This window comes from Sturnira hondurensis, unplaced genomic scaffold (genome assembly GCF_014824575.4).
Source record: "Sturnira hondurensis isolate 20B ecotype Veracruz unplaced genomic scaffold, ASM1482457v3 Scaffold0001918, whole genome shotgun sequence".
NCBI classification, from domain to species: Eukaryota; Metazoa; Chordata; class Mammalia; order Chiroptera; family Phyllostomidae; genus Sturnira; species Sturnira hondurensis.
The window spans coordinates 25,782-43,452 of NW_028074549.1; the positions used below are offsets into that span (position 1 = coordinate 25,782).

Genomic DNA, 17,671 nt, shown 5'->3' on the forward strand with positions numbered 1-17,671 from the left:
AAAGCTAAAAACTGTGTTACTACCACTTCTTGGGTTGCCCATTAACACAGTTTTCTCTTTTATATTCCTTCTCGTCTGATAATAAAAGGTGATCCAGTGTCATTTATGAAGCCTAGCAAACTGAATGCATTGCCCAGAAAAACCAGCAGGAAAATGAAAGCTATCATTTAGATGCATGTTTATGTAACTGCAAGTCCATGTTCTTTTTCCATCTATAAATGAAAAGGCTGGGTGATCTTTCATTTCCTTGAGTAACTAAAATTCTATGCCTGTAATATGAGCAATGTGTGGTTTATGAATTCTTCCACTGTTAGATTTTTACCTTGGATTGGACCTTTCTTTGATACTTGGGGTGAAGTTCAACTAAACCAGAAACCTAAGCCTCCTTGAATAACTGATTCTACATCTTCTTGGATGGATGATTATTACCTCGGAATTTATGTTAAGCAAAGTGCCTATATTACTCAAATAGTGTTTAAAAAAGGAATGTTCAATGTTCAATATACCATCATTTGCCATAGGAAAAATTAAGAAACAAAAAAAGCTCCAAACAGAAATCAAAAAGACTGATCACCATAGGCCAATATGGAACAATATCTAACATATATCTGCTAAGTAAAAAAACAAAAAAAAAAAACCAAGGTGCAGAACAATATCTACAGTGAGATTCCATTTATATGAAAAGAGATATATACATATATAAATACACACATATACATATACATATATACACATAAACCATTTTATAGTCATCGTCTATTTCTGGAAGGATACATACATTGCAAACTGATAACTGTTTTCCTTTGAGAGAGAGATTTTAGTCTGTACATGTGTAACCTTTTCAAGAATAAAAAAAAGTCAAATTTAAGGGGAGCAAGCAAGATATCCAAGGAATGAATTGAGTTACTGCCAGCATCTGGATGGTCATTTTGTAAAAGGATAATCTATATTAGCAGAATGGATGGCAGCCTTTATCTACATGAAGGGGAAAAGCACTAAGAGTTAGCTGTTTAAATTTCAAGGACAAAGTAATTTGCTAATAAAGCATTAACCTTTGGAGTCATTAAGTTCTTGTATCTAATTAAATTTGTTTTTACATTTCTGCTTTCCAAAAAGCCAACCAATCGCAGAGAAAGACCTTCAAATTATCTGCCTATTTCATTTTCCCCCTGAACAGACCGCTGGGGTGATCAAATTAAACTTCAGGTTAATCCTTTTAAAGTCTGCAGTCTTGACACTGGCAGAAACAAACAAGAGTATTACACTCACAAACTTTACAATTTAAGACAAAATTCCCAAAATGTATTTAAGCGATGAAGATGCAATGAGAAATAATCATCCATTCTACTTATTCTAAAATTAGAGACTACTTGACTATTCACTCTCCTCAAATTTTGTTAAAACTCTGATCTGTTCCATCTAAGCATTTTTTTTCATAAAGCAACCTCCCTCAACTTAATGTCACAATTGTATCACTTCATATCAGTTTTATCCCAAATACTGCCAGGACTTTTTGACTTAGTCAAAACAATGTCCTCCCCAAACCTGGTTTCTAAATTCACTGTACATCAGTCTTAGGAAATGTAATCTCAGAAACTAGGATATAGAAATGTTAAACCTTGACAGTCTCTAAAAAGTGACCAGTATTTATGTATTAACATGTCGAGGTAAATTCTGACTATAAATTATGTTTTGACAAAGACAATTTTCTATATGATTCCTAGAAAGAGGTGCATCTACCTTTTGTAGCCACTGAAACTTAAACATTTGGGGGGGACTTTCTTTAAGAAAAATAATCCAGCCCTGGCTGGTGTGGCTCAGCAGGTTAGGCACCAGCCTGTGAACCAAAAGGTCAACCGGTTTGATTCCTGGTCAGGGCACATGCCCAGGTTGTGGGCCAGGTCCCTGGTTGGAGGTGTGTGAGGGGCAACCAATCAATGTTTCTCTCCACCTCTCTCCCCCATTTCTTCTCTGTCTAAAAAATAAATAAATTCTTTAGCCCTGGCTGGTGTAGCTCAGTGGATTGAGCATGGGCCTGTGAAACAAAGGGTTACCGGTTCGATTCCCAGTCAGGGTACATGCCTGGGTTGCGGGCCAGGTCCCCAGTGGGGGGATACACGGGAGGCAACCACACACTGATGTTTCTCTACCACTCTTTCTCCTTCCCTTCCCCTCTCTCTAAAAATAAATAAATAAAATATTTTAAAAAATAAAATAAAATAAATTTTTTTTTAAAAAAGAAAAGGAATCCAAGACTGAAAAAATTCTGTTCAAAAGTAAATATTCTGAATAAGTAATAAAGTTACAATTTACAAATGTTTAAAAGCTAATAAATACCATAAAAATAACAGATGTAATACTAATGCCTGATACACACCTATCTCTATATTTTATTTTCCTATATTTTTTACTGTATACTCTGCTGTTTCATTCAACAATGTTTTTATAAAAATAATTTTCAATATATAGAAAAGAAAGATAACTGTCTTTCTCACAGGTCAAAAAAATATTTTTTAATGAGGGTGTAGAAAAGTTCTTTTCAACAGCATGACTAGGTATTGACAAATTTTTAGACCTGCTGTCAAATTTAGAAAAAAATATCCAGTTTCTTTCATATAGGAGCTATATGACTTCAGGGCATTTCCAAAAAGCTTACTTGTGCAGAGATTAGTTTAAAATATTCTTTGACCAGATAATAGTCACTTACCATTTTTACACCGGGCCCTACAGCTTCCTGCCATGGCCCTGAGTGAGTCAGTGGGCAATAGTATTGCTGGAAGCCATTCCCACACCACAATTTCGAGCAAAAATGTCACTGTACACACAAGTGACTAAGAACCACATACAGCTAAATATCCTACTAACCCCAAACTAAATATATCCCCAACTCAACCTCCTCTTAGGCAGATCCTCCAGGTGCCCACGACACATTCAGTACCACCAAACACAAAGGGGAAGTCTAAAGGGGAGGGGGATGAGTCAAAGTGGCATTAGACAATAGACTTAAAGGATTGTGGATGAAATATTTTCTATTTTTCTAAGATTTTATTTATGTATTTTTAGAGAGAGGGGAACAGAGAGAGAAAGAGAAGAACAGAAATGTCAATATGAGGTTGCCTACTGCACACCCCCACCAATGACCTGGCTGGCAACCCAGGCATGCGCCCTGACTGGGAATTGAACCGGTGACCCTTTGGTTCACAGGCCAGCACTCAATCCACTAAGCCACTCCAGCCAAGGCAAAATATTTTATTTTTGCAAAAACATGTAACCATGTGAACCCATTGCTAACACTCCATCCAGGGTGTCAGAGGTGTCACTATAAGTGAAGGGCTGTGAAACTTAAGCTTCCTTAACTTCACAATAAATCTGTTTCTCGGCATAGAAGACTTAACACTCAGTAAAATATTTTTATTAAAGATATTGGGAAACATTGGTTAGTAACGTCATATAAATTTCAGGTTACAATTTATAATTCAACATCTGCACATGCCATTGTGTTCTGATTACCCGAAGTCTAGTCTCCTTTCATCACCTTATATTTGACTTCCTTTACCCTCTTCATCCACCCCTCACCCAGTAAAATATTTTTAAAGGAAGAAAAAAAGAAGAGATATTAAAATTATATTCTATATGGGCTTTTTAAAAAAGATTTTTTATTTATTTATCTTTAGAGAGGAAGGGAAGGACAGAAGGAGAGAAACATCAATGTATGGTTGCCTCTTATGAGTCCCCTGCTGGGAACTGGCCTGCAACCCAGGCATGTGCCCTGACTGGGAATCGAACCGCGATTGTGTGTTTCGCAGGCCCGCGCTCAATCCACTGAGCTACACCAGCCAGGGCTCTATATGGGCTTTTGACTAAAGGAGGAAAGGTGAGCTGGAAAAGGCAGAGCAAGTGCACTTCCTTTTGTTTTGGGCGATCAAACTGTGAGCACCCCCGGAAAGCATGGCCTTAAGCATCTGTCACTGGGATCCCTATGAATCACCGCTGATAACACAAAGTGCTTTCACATTAGATCGGCTGCTACTTTCCCTTTCCACTTAATCTAATTCAAATGCATTTTTTTTTTACCTTAAACAGGTTTTCTTAACAGAGATGAGTTCTGGGAAGATGCAGTAGAAACACAGCCCTACAAACGAGTGTGATGTAACAGGCTTTTAAAAAAATCTATACAGGAAAGTACCTGCAAACGTCAAAGCAGGTTTTAGCCCTTCATTTATACATGGATATGTTTGCAAAACAGGTATTAACGTAAAATAGTTTGCCAGACAAAGAGTAAGTACCAAAGTCACTTGGAGAAAAATTACATGAACTAGTTTTTTGATGGTTAGTAGCTTTACTGCAATTAGCACAATTAGTAAGATTTAACATCTATTCTTGCACCCAGCACCAACCCCTTAGATCAACTGGAGGACATTTAACTGGTTTCATTTGCGGGTCAAATCAAATGCAGGTGTCAGTTACTACCCACTGAAATTAAATAACTCATTTTTAAATCTTTGAGTGGGAAGTCTGTAGGGTCACTTTGGCCATCCTCTTTTCCAATCAACGAACTGCAAAATATCTGCCTGATTTTTGGATAGTTTACAAATCAGTGAAAAAAATTGCAAAAATTTTAAATATATTTTGAAGGTAAAGTAGTCTGACAAAACCTTTAATGTCGTAAATACTGTCACTTCTCAGCTTTTCCAACTTAAAAATCTCCCCAAAGCAAATTAAAGAAAGCAGCATCCTTGTGCGGGAGGCAGGAAAAGTGGAGGAGGCAATAAATAGCCTCTAAGACTAGAGTTATGTGAAGGTAGATAGTGAATACAAAAGAAAATCCTACTTGTGGAACATGGAAAAGTGGCAAATTCGTATCTAAGTATTCTTATGGGCAGAAAGCTTCGCAGAAGGCTCAGCACAATATGTAAATAGAGCTGTTTTAGCCACAACCATCAATCAACCACAGTCTTAGCTGACCAGAGTGTGTGGTACAGACAACAGATGTGAGCACTGCTTTCCCACCATAGAAATAGTAAGAATGGATCCAAAGCTTACTTTGTTCTCTCTTGCCAAGATGAATATGAAACTCAAGACATGGGAAAAAATCACCTACAGTTTCAGACACATAAAAGAATTACCCACATACTGCCACCACACTTCACATGACTCTTGAAGAAATTTTGTATCAAACGGCATAATCACTACATGCCAATTAGCCAATTTTTTTTGGCATGAAAACAAGACGGACTGAAGGCAATTTGCTCAAGATCTTATGATTGGTTTGAATCACAGACAACAATACTGTAGAGACAGGAAGGGTAAATGCTGTACTTCCCTGAGAAGTCAAACCCATCTTGAAATCTCCGACTTTACTAATTCCCGAAGAGTAACTTACTTTAATGTGATGCACACCATTCAGTTTTCCAATCTGCTGCTCAATGGTCCAAACGCACGAACTACATGTCATTCCCTCTACAGAGATGCTGACAGAATTCACACTCATATTTGGATCCACTTTGATTTCTTCTTTACATTCCTACGAGAAACAATGAACTCATTAATTTCAGCCACGGAAATAATACTTCCTAAATTGAATATATACTATTAATAAAATATAGTCAGTATTCTTTCCTCTCACGTCATGTCGTTCCCATTTCAGGACCTTTGCTTTAGGTATTCCCTTGGTTTGGGGCTTTCTTCTCCTGGATTATCTGCTTTGCTTAACTTCCTTGTCTCTTTCAAATCTAACTTTAATGAGTCTTACACTGACTACCCTGTTTTCAATTGGAACCCACATCCTTCCGCACACACACTCTGATTCCCCATACCTCTGCTCTATTTTCTTTTTTTCAAAGAACTTATCACATTCTTCTGTATTTCATAATTTACTTATTATATTTACTGCTTATTATCTGTCTTCCTGCGATGGTTTTAAGAAATGTTCATCCATTCTTTGTCACTCCTTCCTTCCAGAGGTGGAATTTAATTCCTTTCCCCTTGAGTGTGGCCCAGATTCAGTGACTTGCTTCCAACAGAATATGGTAGAAGCAAGGAGGTGGGACTTCTCAGACTAGGTCATAAAAAGCACTGCAAGGCAGGGGGGAGGAGTAGCTTTTGTAGCTTCCTCCTTGTCTTCTCTCTTGAATCACCAGATCTGGGGGAAGCCACCTGCCATGTCACAAGAACACAACATTTTGAAGAGGTTTATGTGCGAAGAAATCGAGGTGTCCTGTCGACAACGAGCAAGACCTGAGTCCTCCTGCCAGTAGCCAGGTGAGTGAACTGTCTTGGAAGTTGATCCTCCAGATGCATTTAAGTGTTTGGAGCACAGGCGGCAAACACAAGGCCCAGCACCTTGTTTCTACCCGGCAGCAGCACTGAGCTCTTGCTTAACTGTTCAGGAGTAGTTACATTTATACAGGCCTAACGTTACATTCAGCCCTTTGAAGGCAACAGCGAGGCTGATGTGGCCCCCGGTGAAAACGAGTTTGACGCCCCTGCTTTGCTTTAGGTGCCTGCAGCCCAGCTGACATGTTGACTACTACATCATCAGAGACCTTGAACCAGAACCACACAGCTAACCACTCCCAGATTCATGGCCCACAGAAACTCTGAAATGATGTTTGTTATAAAAAGAAAAAAAAAAGAAACCGAAAAGAAAATGAAATAATGTTCACTGTTTTAGGCCACTAAATTTGGGGGTAATTTGTTACACTGAAATCATTCATTAATACATTTCTCACCAGAATGAAAATTCCATGGAAACAGGAATCTGTTTTTTTCACTGCTATTAATATGAACTGCATGAAGTTGCCATTGCTGCATATCAAAATAATCAAATATTGGCAATTTCATATGGATCAACCCAATATATCCCATAGAAACAGTAGTTTCCTTTGGTGAGGACAACTGAATGGTTAGGGGATAAGGGTAAGAAAAAAATTTTCACAGTATAAACTTTTATACCTTTTTTACAAACCGAGATGTAACTGACATAACATTGTGTAGTTTAAGATGTACAATGTGTTGGTTTGATACACTTTTTATATTGCAGTGTGACTTCCACCAGTACTAACACCGGTCTCATCACTTACCATTTTTTGTGGTGAGAACAATTAAGATCTAGTCTCTCTTCTACTTTCTGAATTTTATACCATGAGAATGCATTATCTATCTAAACACAGACATGGGCACAAACACACATAAAAAGCAGTGGACCTGAAATACTAGAAAACAATAATATGGATGGGAGTTTGTAATTAAGACATTCTAAGGTCCTTGATCTTATTCAGAATATATAGAGAGAAACACATAAAACCTAGATTTTCTTAAGAGCACATGATAAAAACTTAAGGATAATTGGTAAGAGACTAGAAAACAATATACAACTTCCAAAACAGAAGAGTGAAATAGAGAATAAAGAAAATTAAACAAATAGCCCTGGCTGGTGTGGCTCAGTGGATTGAGCGCCAGCCTGTGAACCAAGGGGTCACTGGTTGAGTACCAGTCAGGGCACATGCCTGGGTTGTGGGCCAGGTCCCCAGTAGGGGCGCATGAGAGACAATGTATAAACTATGAAAATATATAAACTCTAATTGACTTTGTAACATAGTTAATGTCCATCTTTTGAATTTTTAATGTCTCAAAGACAGGTACAAAGTCAGGAACATTTTTTAACCTCCCAGTGCATTTAGCAAAATGACTCAGAAAACAGAGTAAGAGCATAAACAATTTCATATGGTGTGGAAAAAATGTGGGCTTCTGACAGATCACAATATTAAACAAACCTGGCATGCAGCTATTAGTAATGAGGCGACTCCGAGAACAAGAGCATCCAACAACATTGTGGGAAATAACGTCTAGATAGTAAAGTGTTTTTGAGTCACTTCCCAAATACAGATGGTAATCACCATTGGTAATAACATTCCCCAAAGGAGGAACAGTACTATGACTAGATCATCATCTCTGGTCTCAAAACAGAAACAGCTGAAGTTGTGTACAAAAAGCAGACACATGAAGTCTGACTGCTCAAAACCACTTCAGAAAGCTGATCACAAAAGTTCAAACATTATTCATACAATCCCCCTAAAAATAGCTCCCGTAATTTAGGAAAGGTTTCTGAATTTGCAATAAATTTTACAGAAAAACTTAAAATTCTTTTTGGATATAGTTCTACCTGGTACAGTTTTTATCACTATGGTAATCAAGGAAATGCAAATTAAAACCACAATGAATATGATTCATACTCATAAGGTAGACAAAAAACTCAAAATCTGACAATAACAAGTGTTACTGAGGATGTGGAGGAACAGGATCTATCTAATCCAGCTGGTAAGAGTGTAAATTGTCATATTTTGCTCACTTGTTTGTTCTGTTGGTTAGGTTCCACTTATAGGTGAGATCATACATAGGCTATTTGTCCCCTGCCGCCTGCCTTATATCACTTAGTGTAATGCTCTCCAGTTCCATCCATGCTGGCGCGAAGAGTAAGATTTCCTTCTTTCTTTCTGCTGCATAGTATTCCACTGTGGAAATGTACCAGTTTTTTGATACACTCATTTACTGATGGGCACTTAAGCTGCTTCCAGCACCTGGATATTATAAATTGTGCTGGAACCTAATCAATAAGATAAACAAACAAGCAAAACAGAACCAAAAGCATGGAAATGAAGAACAAACTGACAGTACCCAGAGGGGGAGGGGGAGGGGAATAACAGGGTGTGAGGGGAAGGCTTGTCAAGGAACATGTATAAAGTACACAGGGACAAAACCACAGGGGGGTAGGGTCAAGGGTGTGAGGTGAGGTGGGGGGAGTGGTGGTCGGGGGAAATGGTGACAACTGTACCTGAACAACAATAAAAAAGAGTATATATTAGTACAACCACTATGGAACCTGCCTGGCAATATCTGGTAGAGTTGAAGACAGGCATACACCAGAATACATTTTCAGTCCTGGACGTATTTATTACCCTGCAGAAAGTCTCACACATGTGCACAAGGAAATATGAACAACAATGCTCATTACAACAGTGTTCTTAATAGTTAACATGTCTTAGGTTATGTCCAACTCTTAGAAGCAGAGACTAGAAGGGTGGTTACAGGGGCTGGGCAGTGGGGGAAGTGGAGGGCTGTTGATCCAAGGATTCAAAGTTTCAGTTTTGCAGGATGAATAAACTCTGTAGATCTAACGTACATACAGCAGGGTGACTACATTGAATAGTATTGTGTTATATACTTAAAATTTGGTAAGTGAGATCTTAAGAGTTTTCAACAAAAATTGGAAACTATGTGAGGTGATAGATATATTAAGTAGCCTAATTGTAGTAATCATTTCACACTGTGTATGTGTATCAAAACATCACATTGTATGCCTTAAATATATATAATTTTTATTTGTCAGTTATACCTCAATAAAGCTGGAGGAAAAAGATTTTAAAAAACTAGCCCATTTTAGGGCAGAATAAAAAAGAAAAATATAGAGAATGTGCAGAAAGTAAAAGTTATCAAAACTGAAATAATTCAGTAAGTGAGACCAATAATAAATTCCAACATATAAGTGGTCAAAATCATCCAGCCTATTTTACCAGGGTTCTAAAAGTACCCATTTGTTAAACAAATTGACGAGTTCAAGCTATGCAAACAACACTGAACTAGTTTTGCATTGATGGTGGATACAGAATATTTCCAAATCAATTTAACTTTTTCTACCTGTTTGCTTTTATTTAAAATCATGACCACCTCCAAGCGGAAAATGAAAGGGGAAAGCATTAGCTTATCTCTTACTTTATGTAATTCATCTAATTCATTTAAATTGTGCAAGGCTTTGAAACGAAAATTGATCTCACTCCTAAACCTGTTTTCAAAATACTAAGTGCCTAATCTCCTTCAACAGGCAACTGCCATTATATAAACACAGGACTAAGGTTCCAGATGAAACAGCTGGAGTGGACAAGTGTATGTTTTAAAAGATAATTGTTCTTTTCATTTGATCATGTCCAAAGGATTAGGAGACAATAAAGACACATTAGTGAGGTCAAAAAACAACAGAACTGCCCTGGTTGGTATAGCTCAGTGGATTGAGCACGGGCCTGTAAACCAGAGGATCACGGTTCAATTCCCAGTCAGGGCACGTGCCTGGGTTGCAGGCCAGTTCCCAGCAGGGGACCCACGAGAGGCAACCATACATTGATATTTTTCTCTCTCCTTCCCTTCCCCTCTAAAGATAAGTAAATAAAATCTTAAAAGAAACAGAACTTTAAAAATTAAGAAAAGGCAATGTGCTTTGCTGGCCAGTTTTTTTTCTTTTCTTTCTTTTCTTTTTTTTGGGCTGTTGGTAATCACTGCCTTTCTTTTAAAAAAGTCCTTGTGATAATACAGATATTTCATATTTCTATAGCATCACAGAGTTGACAAAACTTTCATATATGTGAATTTCACGACAATCCTGCCACATAAAGAGGGTAGGAACCTCCTTTTAAAGTTAAGGAAGCTTGGGGAGCACTGGGGGGACAGGGCTGGGAATATAAGACAGAAAACTGTACTTGAACAAGAATTAAATAAAAATTAAAATTAAAAAATAATAATAATAATAAAATAAAGTTAAGGAAGCTAATCCCTGGCTGATGTAGCTCAGTGGATTGAGCATGAGCTGCAAACCAAAGGGTCACTGGTTCGATTCCCAGTCAGGGCACATGCCTGGGTTGCAGGCCAGGCCCCCAGTGGGGGCCACATGAGAGGCAACCACACATTGATGTTTCTCTAACTCTTTCTCCTTCCCTTCTCCTCTGTCTAAAAATAAATAAATAAAATCTTTAAAAAAATAATAAAGTTAAGGAAGCTTAACACTCAGACTTACCCACGGGCTCACACAGCCAATCACACAGCTAATTCAGGCTGGAGTCCAGAGCTAACAATAGCCTCCAGGGGATTAACTTAATAGGGTGGTGTTTGCAAAAGGCATAAAATAAAACCAGCCAAAGGAAGGAGCAGAGTAGGAAAAAATGCTAGAAAAATAATGGTCCCCTGCAATAAACACAGGTGGGGACAAGTTCCTCAAAACTGAGAAATAGAGCTCCAGTTAGCAATTTCTCTCCCACCAGGGGCTGAGCATCTGCTGCCATGTCAATAATAGACTGGAGGGGAAAAACATGTTTTGTTTTAATAGGGGGAAACTGTTCTTGCCTCAGACAAGGCCCTTCTAATTGCTGGGAAGTAGGATTCAATTATTTGACATGAAAATGTGCCAGCTACTTCCCAATCATATTATGGGTCAAAAATGGACTTGGTGCGGTTGTCTATCTTAGATTCTAAGAAGACTAGTAGTTGGAATGCTTTTCCCCCCAGCTTGTCAGATACAATCTGAAGGTAAATCATGGACTACTTGTAATGCTATGGCTTTCTCCATGAGGAAAAATCCTTCTTATAATTTTAGCTCTAACACAAAATGGTGCCCCAAGCCACTATTGAAAAAAAACTTTAAATACCTATGAAAATTTTTTAAAATACCAGTATTTAACCATTTTATGAAGTGGAGGAATCACTTATTTTACATTTGCTGTAACTGACTAGGGACAAGTAAACTATAAAATAAATGCTAAAAGTTTGGCAAGGCTGAAAATGACATCTCAGTTTCAGCAAACTTTTCAAGGATGCCATTAATTTTATTTTAAAAATTACTAACAAATAATAACATGAATTACCCTATCATACATGAAAATGTCTTTAAAAGTATTATTAAAAAGCCTTGTACTGATGTCAGAATAGACAGATCGGTGCAAGAGAATAGAAAGTCCAAGAAACCGATGTGTGTGTATATATGAGAATTTAGTACACACAGACAACAGTATGATGAAGACCAGAAGGAAAGGGGGTGGGGGTAGAAGAGGGTAAGGGATGATGGAAGGAGACTTGACTTGGTGTGGTGAACACATAATACAATAAACAGATGATGTATCATAGAACTGTATACCTGAAACCTAATCATTTGATTAAGCAATGTCACCCCAATAAATTCAATAAAAGTGAATAAAAATAAATTTAAAAGAAGAATTTGGTATATAATAAGAGCCCCATTTCCAGTCAATGGAGAAATCAGTAAGTGGTGTTAGCATAATGTGCAACCATTGTTTTAGATGAAAAATGAAACTTTGTTCAGTGCAAACAGGTCAGCTGTGACACAGCACGCCTGTGGAACAGCTCCGTACGTGCGTGCTAACCATGTGAGGTGAACACTTTTAAATCCCATCATACACCAAAAGTAATTCCAACTGAGTTAAAAAGTGAAATGTAAAAAGAAAACAGAAAATGCTACAAAGATATAAAAGTGAATATTAATTAACAACAGCAACAACAAAACTTGGGCTGGGGAAGGCCCTTCTAGCATAAATCCAAAGCAGAAAACACAAAGGAATAGATGTTAAAATTTAATTATGTAAAAATTGTAAATTTCATGTGGCAAAATACACCATGTGAACAAATTACAAAAACATATATGAATGAAGTTTCTTTGGAGAGTGATGAATTGTTCTGGAATTAAACAGTGTACGTGAATATACTTAAAAATAACAACACTGAATTACACACTTTAATAGGGTAACTTCTAGGATATGTAAATTATATCTTAAGAAACCCAAATAGTAATTTATAAGTCAGGCAATTGATAAAGTAAGAAGTTCAAAATACCAATAAACACATGAGCATTTATATTTGAAATTAGAAATGAAAACAACAAAAAATAAAACACTTCCTCCCTACCAGGTTAGTAAAATGTGACTATTACCATACAGCTTAAAACAGAACAAAAATAGGAAACCACCTCCATTTCTGTGTTAGGGCATTACTGCCCCCACTACTGAAGCCAAAGTGAGAGTAAGATATTTTCTTACCCTTCATCCTTGAAGCTGAGATGCTGCTAAGTGATTCTGGACCTGGCTGGGCAGGTGCTTCTGCCCAGGGTTTTGAATCCTGAGGAAGTTACACAAATACACAGTGATAGTCACAGAGCATTCATGGCAGCTGCAGCAGCAGAGAGAAGCAGCTCGCAGTGGTGATAGCAGAAGTACTGGGCAAGCCAGTGCCTCTGGAGAGGTCCTCACCAGACTGTTCCTATAGGGCAACCCTGACCCTGTGTTAGCCTCACTGAGTTCCTGCCCATTTTCCAAGCCGGGGTGACCATCTTCCCTGTTGACTCTGTAAGCAATCCTAATAGCCTACCAACAAATTCCTTGTCTGCTTAAATGAGTCAGAACTGTTTTATATTGTTTGCAAGCAAGAACTTGGCCTAATACATGAATAGTATCATATGGCCATTAAAAACAATGATGTAGCCGTGACTGGCATGGCTCAGTTGGTTGGCCATCATACCGCAAAGGCAAAAGGTCACTGGTTAGATTGGCAGTCGGAGCACATGCCCAGGTTGAAGGTTGGGTTTGGTCCCTGGTCTGAGCGTGTGCAAGAGGCAGCCAAGTGATGTTTCCCTCCCTTTCTCCCTCCCTTCCCCTGTCTAAAAATATTTGTTTTAAAAAACCATGATCTAGCCCTGACTGGTGTAGCTCAGTGGATTGAGCGTGGGCCTGCGAACCACACGATCGCAGTTCGATTCCCAGTCAGGGAACATGCCTGGGTTGCAGGCCAGTTCCCAGCAGGGGACTCACGAGAGGCAACCATACATTGATACTTGTCTCCTTCCCTTCCCCTCTAAAGATAAATGAATAAAATCTTTAAAAAAAACCCCAAGATCTAGATCTCCATTTACAAACAGGAAAAATGGTCAGGGCATATTAAGTAAGAAAAAACAAATTTTCACTCTGCAAAAGTTCTTTTAACCAACCTCCAATGGGTTCACTGATGGTCTCTCTTCTGTCACTATAATATTCACTCCTTGCTTATATGCATTCCTTGTTTCCCCAGAAAATGTTGGCATACTTAGCTCAGCTGTGTTTTCTCCCAAGCCTGTTTTATGGCCACTGAACTTATAATCATGTGATTCAGTTAAATATTATGTAAACAGGTGAAATATGAGTATAAAAGAGAGCTATTCTTCCTATGAAAACAAAGGTAAATCCTTTTAGAAATACTCACTAAAGGTGAGCAATAAACTGCTCAAATAGCTATACATAAAACAACTTAAAGAGATTGGGGGAAATCATAAAAATGTAAAAGAATTCTGTGCTCTACTGACAAGGAACTAAACTAGAAACTGGAAATCTGGAATAAAGCAATATGGATGTGGTAGGTACAAGAAAGAAAAGGAAGAATTCCAGAGGACCTGTATGCAAAGAAAGAGCTTTGGCCCTACATATAAGTATTAGACAAGAAAAATGTTCTAGGTTTAAAAAAAATGAACAACACACATATACACAGTTCTTATGGTTCCCTTCTTCAATTCCCTTCTTACCTAACCACTGAATGGTTAGGTAGGTTTTTAGCATGGTTCCACGTTCTGTGAGGGAAGATTGTAATAAACCGTCCAACAAAGAAGGAAAAAATCTGATTCCATTTTGTTTTAAAAGGGCCCTAGTAATTTACATTTTCAGCCTTGACCTAAAACTTGTGATAAGCCAAATTTTATAAACAGTTAAATAATAAAGTAGGGTTGAGCCCTGACTGGTATGGCTCAGTTGGATATGGAGAAAAGGGAACCCTCATACACTGGTGGTGGGAAGGCATAGTGTGGCAAACAGTATGGGGTTTCCTCAAAAAAATAAAAATGGAAGTATTTTTTGGCCCAGCAATCCTACTTCAGGGAATATATCCAAAGAAATATGAAACACTAACTCAGAACAATATACACACCCCATGTTGACTACAGTGCTACGTATGACAGCCAAGATTTGGATGCAGCCCAAGTGCACATCAGCAGATGAGCGGATAAAACAGCAGTGGTACATTCACACAATGGAATACTACTTGGCCATAAAAATGAAGGAAATCTTATCTTTTAAGACAGCATGGATGGACCTGGAGAATATTAGGCTAAGTGAAACAAGCCAGTCAGAGAAAAACAAATACAAATGATCTCACTCATATGTGGGGTGCAATGAATCAAATAAAATGACAAACAAAATAAAAGCAGAGGCATGGACACGTGGACCTGACTGACAGGTCTCAGAGGGGAGTGTTGTGTGGGGAAACTGGAAGAGATTGGCCAAAGAACATTATGCATATGTGCATATCCCATGAACACAGACAACAGTGTGGTGACAGCTGGGGGGAGCTGGGGGGAGGGGAGAAAAGAAAGGAATGGGGGACATCCGTAATAATGTCAACAATAAAAAATAAATTAATTTTTCAGAGTATCGCAGTTCGATTCCCAGTCAGGGCACATGCCTGGGTTGCAGGCCAGTTCGCAGCAGGGGACCCACGAGAGGCAACCATACATTGATATTTCTTTCCCTCTCTCCTTTCCTTCCCCTCTAAAGATAAATAAAATCTTTTAAAAAATAAATTAATTTTTATAAAATAAAGAAAAACCTTGAGGTGGGGAATAATAGTCCCCATTCCAAAGCTACACAGTTCAGCCAAGAGCTTCTCCAGAAAAAGAGGACCCGTAAGGTCCCTGCTGGGAGCAGCCAGCAGGACTCACACTTGGCAGGGTGGTGTGACTGGTAGTTAGAAGACAGGGCAGTACACTTCTCAGGCTGGTGCTGTAACTATAAGAGGGCACGACCCTGGGAAGGTGGCGTCTGGGTCACTAGCAGACTCCTCTCTCCCAAGCTAACTGAATCCCCCTGACTTTCACCACAAGATGCTACATGGGCTCCTCTTCCCACCTCTGCTGCTCTGGGTTGGGGATCCCTGCCTGGGGTTAAGACCACATGCTCCTGGGGAAGGGAGTTTGGCAGCAGAGATATCCCTCCAGCTTCTCAGCTGCCACATGTAGGTTCAGGAACTAGCACTTTCTGCATCTCCACCCTTCTTACCAGTCTCTATGCGGTTTCTTCTGTAAATCCTTGGTTATGATACTTCAGATCAGCAAGCTTTCATTTGGTTATTCAGATTGATTGTGCTATAATTTAGCTGTAAATCAGGTTTGGCACCATAGCTACCTACTCTGCAGCCATCTTGGAATCCAATACAAAATGAATGTAACTAATGTAAAATAATATTGAATGTAATTGAAAAACTGTTTAATTAAAAAGAGTTATAATTAGCCCTGGCTGGCATAGCTCAGTGGATTGAGCACGGGCCTGTGAAGCAAAGGGTCACTGGTTCGATTCCCAGTCAGGGCACATGCCTGGGTTGCGGGCCAGGTCCCCAGTAGGGGACACATGAGAGGCAACCACCCATTGATGTTTCTCTCCCACTCTTTCTCCTTCCCTTCCCCTCTCTCTAAAAATAAATAAATATTTTTAAAAAGAGCTCTGAATGATAACAAAGAAATAATAGTACAATAAAAATTAAATTTAAAAAACCATCTCTGAATGACTACAACTTAAAAGGTAGACTTCAGTTATCCGGAAAATTCACTTTTGCAAAATACCTCCTTCCTCAATGAAGCTCAATAAAAGATACTATAGATCAGAAAAAGTTGCACTGAAGGCCCAATTTCACAGGATTCCCAGGGACACACCTAAAACTTCTCTACTCAATCTAGAAGAGCCTATTCACCCCCTCACCCAAAGTTGTTCAGTTTCAAGTGCAAAACTCTAGATGTGGAACACTAGACACATCTGCTGTGATCACTTTATGGAGATGGAAAAAAAGCCTGATTTCTTTCTACTAACATATAGGCTTTCCTTGGTTCTCTGAAATCATAGTTTGGGGACAAAAGAGTCTGGAGATAAAGGCAAAAAGGTTTCTAGAGTTGTAATCACAAAAATACTTTATCAGCAGAATATTCTAGATGTCCAAAAGAATAAGCTTCTAAGTGCAGCCTCCACTGATAAGTGATATAATAAAAACATGTGTGACATATTTCAAAGCCTGGATATTACAGACCCTCCTCCCAGGAGGAAAAAGGCATGGGTATTGATGATGATTTGCTGAGCTACCTTTTCTCTGGACAAGTCTTCCTCTTCATTAACAAACTGCCTTCAGAAAATGATCCGTCAGGCCTGGCTGGTGTAGCTCAGTGGATTGAGCGTGAGCCTGTGAACCACACGATCGAGGTTCGATTCCCAGTCAGGGCACATGCCTGGGTTGCAGGCCAGTTCCAGGTTCCTGGCAGGGGACGCACAAGAGGCAACCATACATTCATATTTCTCTCCCTCTCTCCTTCCCTTCCCCTCTAAAGATAAATAAATAAAATCTTAAAAAAAAGAAAATGATGCATCAGAGGTGGAAGCATAAGTAGTGACTCCAGAGGACAAGTGCCTCCCACAGAGATGAAGCCTATAACTTTGGCTTCATTGACACTATTGACCATATTTTTAGAACTATAAGACGCACCAGACTACAAGATGCATATAGGTTTTAGAACGGGAAAATAGGAAAAAATTTTTGAAGCCAAAAATGTGGTAAAATATTTAATGACCTGTGACCCCACTCCATGCCGCTGCCCCACACACACACAGCGAGCCAGGTAAGCTACACTTGGACTATAAGATGCAACCCCCATTTTCCTCCCAACTTTGGGGGGAAGTGCATCTCACAGTCCAAAAAATATGGTAATCAACTAGACCGAAAGGAATCACGTAAGTTTATACCACCAACCAAATACACACTAGCACTTGACTTGTGTTGG

At 38.8% G+C, this 17,671-nt stretch overlaps 1 protein-coding gene across 1 annotated transcript in view; it reads right to left on the reverse strand.

Annotated features, from left to right (window-relative positions):
* The window catches only part of LOC118981214 (copper-transporting ATPase 1-like), a gene marked incomplete at its 3' end in the record, with an annotated part of 31,908 nt that extends 24,076 nt beyond the window's left edge, over positions 1 to 7,832 (reverse strand). Inside the window, 2 exon segments of the mRNA XM_037037954.1 lie at positions 5,384 to 5,524; positions 7,776 to 7,832. Of these exon segments, the coding sequence (XP_036893849.1) occupies positions 5,384 to 5,524; positions 7,776 to 7,832 (198 nt within the window).
* Between the last annotated feature and the right edge of the window lie 9,839 nt (positions 7,833 to 17,671).